We start from the raw sequence: 4,377 nt of genomic DNA, 5'->3' as shown, positions 1-4,377 counted from the left end.
CGATAGCAACAGACTGCATACTTGTCTAACTGTGAGCTAACGAGAACGATACCCGTGAGGGGTGCACACAGTGAGACATTCAGAAAACTAAAACAAAGTATTAGAAATTAACTGTAATTAAATGTCACACCGCTCTGTGAATGTCTGCGTGAACTTTTTCCGACAAATAATAGGTGTTTATTGCAATAAATTATTTATCTTGTCATTTTGAAAAAAAATAATACAATCCCTAACATCTAAAAACATGTGTGCCATTAATCTCTCCTGGTAAATCTTGGGTTTTGACTAATTGCACAGACCTCAGCACAATGAGTCGGAACGCGTAACTAATTCCGATTCTAAATAACCTATCATGTTAATTTAAGCACCGTATACGGTAATGAAGAAGCTTTCACAATACCCCGGGGAAAACGATGTAAGTTAGTTAAACAAGGTTGCCATGACAATCAATGCACAAATAGTGCTTGACAATACAAACACCTTTTCTATGTACATTTCAACTTATCAAGCGATACCGCTTTGATGATTCACACCGCGGACTGAACATTACATGTATAAGTATTGCTTGAGGGCCGACATATGCTTGCACGTACATTATTTCACTGATTTCACCATGTACTGTAATACAGTTTGTTAGATCTAAGGTGTACGTGGGTAGATTGTATTAAAACTTAATACATACATAGAACATTAAGGTACCTTTATGCACGTCATTTTGCTTTACAGGTAGAATCAACGTATCCGACTGGCAGACAATTAGTGAAATGCTGTCCGGAGACATAGCTGTCATATTGCCATGGTTACTGTAAATCATTACATATATTTTAAGCATTAGATCACACACATTTCAAGTTCTGATGACGAACTCGTGGCAAAAAAACTTTCACTGTCAATGTCATAATTCTGCCATTACTAAAGCGAATCTATTTCACTTAAGTTTGGATCGGTTGCTCACAACAGAGACTGTTTTGGACTAGTAAATTCCCCTTTTCAGTTACGAGTAGTTTTGAAATCGCTTGAACTACGTTAATTCCACTTCGTATCTACAACGACTTCACGAAACTTGACCAACAGTAATGTACAAGGGTGCGGAGACACATCACTAAAACTACACTTTCGTTTCTATTTGTTTATTTCCGTTATAGATATCGATATGTGTTAGTATATACACACTGACTGCGATTGGTATAGATCGATATTATGCTGTTCTGTATCCATTCAAACAACGGGTGACGAAGAACCGAGCGCATTATGTCGTCTTTCTCATCTGGCTGGTATCCTTGTCACTGTCAGTCGTCGTCTTGGTAACAGCACGTTCCGAACCTTTCGACCTCAACGATTTCGTGAATGTACCGGGAGAAATTGTCTATTTCTGCAGTGAGAGAATTAGTTTATCTTCAGCTATGGCGTACGAAATATTTATTCTAGTGATTACGTACGTTATTCCGCTCTGTATCCTCTCCTTTACCTATTACAACATTGGTAAACGTCTGTGGGGGAGGAGTCTGCCTGGCAACGCTGATCGTAACAGAGACTTGTCTCAAACGAGATCAAAGCGAAAGGTACGTATATTTGTTGCTATAAAACAGATCAACGAATCTAGTTTAGTTTCGAAATTCAATCAATAGTATATAACGTATTCAACATATCAAAAAAATCCGAGATATCTTCTTTCCATTTTATCATTGCTATACCCACACATCACACGTAGTAACTTCTTGCGTGTGGTATTCACTAGTGACCTATCAAGACATGCGCAGAATGTAAATAATAATCATGTCTGCAAGGCAAAAGATAACATTCGAGATTATTTTTCTATATTTATTCTTGAACATTTTCTTTCCTAAATGTTCTTCTTCAACAACCCATCTAACAAACCACAATTATGAGGAAATACATTTATTTGTGGAGAAGTTATTTAGGTGTTTAATGAGAAATAGCATGGGAGTGATGTAACCGTGTTCATAATTTCACACGTAACGTCACTATGCAACTGTTGATATATAATCTGATTTGTAAGATAATTGCCACGTGTATCAAGTAATGAGCAGTATCGTGATGAAGATGAGCAGTTTGATTGGATCTAGATTGTGTTTCTAATATGTTTACTCGGTTGATGAGAGGAGAGATTGATTACCTAGTGAAGGAGAATGACTGTTGAGGGGTTAACACGTTTGTTCACAGAGGTTGATAATTTTGAATGAGTTCATCAAATAATTTACATTGATCAATGAGATGTGTGACTGTTTGAGGTAGCAGGGTAGCTTTTTTTCTAGGATAATGTTGACGGCTATAACTAGAATAATAATGGCCAAAACCTAGACGTAAAATAAATGTACAGAATACATCATGAAGTATTAATACGTATTTTGTTTTTTCAAAATATTGTTTCCATCTTTTTCCATCATTTCTAAAATGGTAACTATTTCTTAGTGCCATTGCAAGGTTACGTCTATCTTTCGAAAATACTTGGATAATTCTTACAAAATCATAACACGACTTGAAAGCTATTATGCTCGGACCCCCCCCATTTAATCAAACATCGTAGTGCTACTCATCAAGTCAGTATTTCAATTTTAGACAACTGAAGTTGTTCATAATCGGAAAAGGAGAAAACGGCACTTTCGTGAATCTGTATTTGTAACGATTATATCTTGCTCACACTTGGAATCAGTTTGATTCACGATATAGATGTATAGTTTGAAACGTTGCCATCAGAGTTGGATAACAAAATCCCGTTGATAAGTGTATTTTTGGCCGACTTCAGGAGTTTTTCCCTTCTCGTGGAAATAACCATGGTTTGTATCTTATCCACAGGTTTTTGCAATTTGACAAGCTTTGGAGCTAATCCTACTTTACCATACTTGCACTTGTTTAAGTTATGTTTAACAATTCACAGTGCACTATAAGTTAAAATACATTTGTACATTTCTTGAACAAAATATATATATACGAAAAATACATAGAGCAAAGACAAAGACATATGCAAACACACAAACGGACAACTTATGTTTACCTGGTATCAGTGTTATTTAAATATTGAAGCACTTAATTTGTTTTGTATTTTCCTCAGACAATCAAGATGTTATTGGTGATTGTAGTAACATTTGCATCATGCTGGTTTCCTTTGCAAGTGTTTAATATGGTAAATGATGTGTTTCCGGCGTTGTACTACGATATCGCGACACAGGATATCATGCGGCTGACCCAGAGTTGCAGTTTACTACTAGCCATGGCGAACAGCTTCATGAATCCTTTTATTTATTGTTTTCTAAATGAAAACTTCCGAGTAAGTAACTGACCGGTGTATGCCCAATATATATTATCATTTATTTCAAATCGAAATGTCAAGTATCTACTTGTTAGTCGAAGTTGATGTTGATTACTGCACGTTATTGTAATTTTGTTTTGTTTCGCAGAAGGACCTATATAATATTGTGATGTGCCGAATGCACTTTCGTCGACGGCCGTCCAACACCAGTACGAGTTCTCGGAGTAGACGAACCAGTAATATGTCAATGAGCAAATTGCCGACGAAATCATGCACAACAACATCCTCAAACCCTCGTGCTTGCGTATAGTTGTTTTCAAGGATTTACTCATCAATCAGTATAATTATTGCTCATAATGACCACGCACATAACGATGCGCTTTTAAAGGGCATTTTGATGTCGTGTCATGTTATAAACAGTGAAGAGTCGAGTGTTTTTTGACATTTCCTCTTGAATCGTGTTTTAAAGAAAAATAATTATTACAATTTGCCATTAATTAACATCGTATTATTTTAATCATTTTCTATTGAATCACAAGGTGATGAAATAGCGGACAAGCACAATCGTTATTCAAAATTCTAGCTATTCATGAAGATTGCTATTAATCTTTGATACAAAACTAATTATTCGTATATTTTAATGATGATACATCAACTACGACTATTTATCATAAATCCATCATTAAACTGGGATGGTATTTTCGATTCTTATACAAGCACCACTTAAGCTTTTCTGTATCAATATAATTGTTGTGTAAAAGTGCATTTTCATTCTATTTATCTTATTCTAACACGATTGTCAATATATAACATCAACAGTTATTTTAGAATGACTTCGTAATTTTCTTTTGATTTCGAAAAAGTAACACGCATCTGTTTAGTGAACGTTATTATCAAATAATCAAATCACATACAATGGATAATTAGAATAATTACATATATTAATTACTATTAACGAATCGACTTATTTTACATTACGTTCTACTACTCTAAAGTGTTTTATATATATATTAAAATTTCATCAATTTGTGCTATATAAGTGAGTTTAATATAATATTAATGAATTAATTGTGATAACATTGAATTATGTCAACTTTTGGTACGTT

General features: G+C 34.6%; 1 protein-coding gene across 1 annotated transcript; it reads left to right on the top strand.

Moving 5' to 3' along the window:
- Window positions 1–1,200: 1,200 nt before the first annotated feature.
- Window positions 1,201–4,138, top strand: LOC146730606 (substance-P receptor-like). The gene is made up of 3 exons (XM_085493937.1): window positions 1,201–1,562; window positions 3,074–3,289; window positions 3,420–4,138. The coding sequence occupies exons 1-3, from the start codon at window positions 1,404–1,406 to the stop codon at window positions 3,579–3,581; spliced, it is 537 nt and encodes a 178-aa protein (XP_085350063.1). The 5' UTR covers window positions 1,201–1,403; the 3' UTR covers window positions 3,582–4,138.
- The last annotated feature ends 239 nt before the right edge of the window (window positions 4,139–4,377 follow it).

The sequence above is a fragment of the Saccoglossus kowalevskii genome, chromosome 19 (genome assembly GCF_978046115.1).
Source record: "Saccoglossus kowalevskii chromosome 19, keSacKowa6.1, whole genome shotgun sequence".
NCBI classification, from domain to species: Eukaryota; Metazoa; Hemichordata; class Enteropneusta; family Harrimaniidae; genus Saccoglossus; species Saccoglossus kowalevskii.
This window is presented reverse-complemented; position numbering and strand designations above follow the sequence as displayed.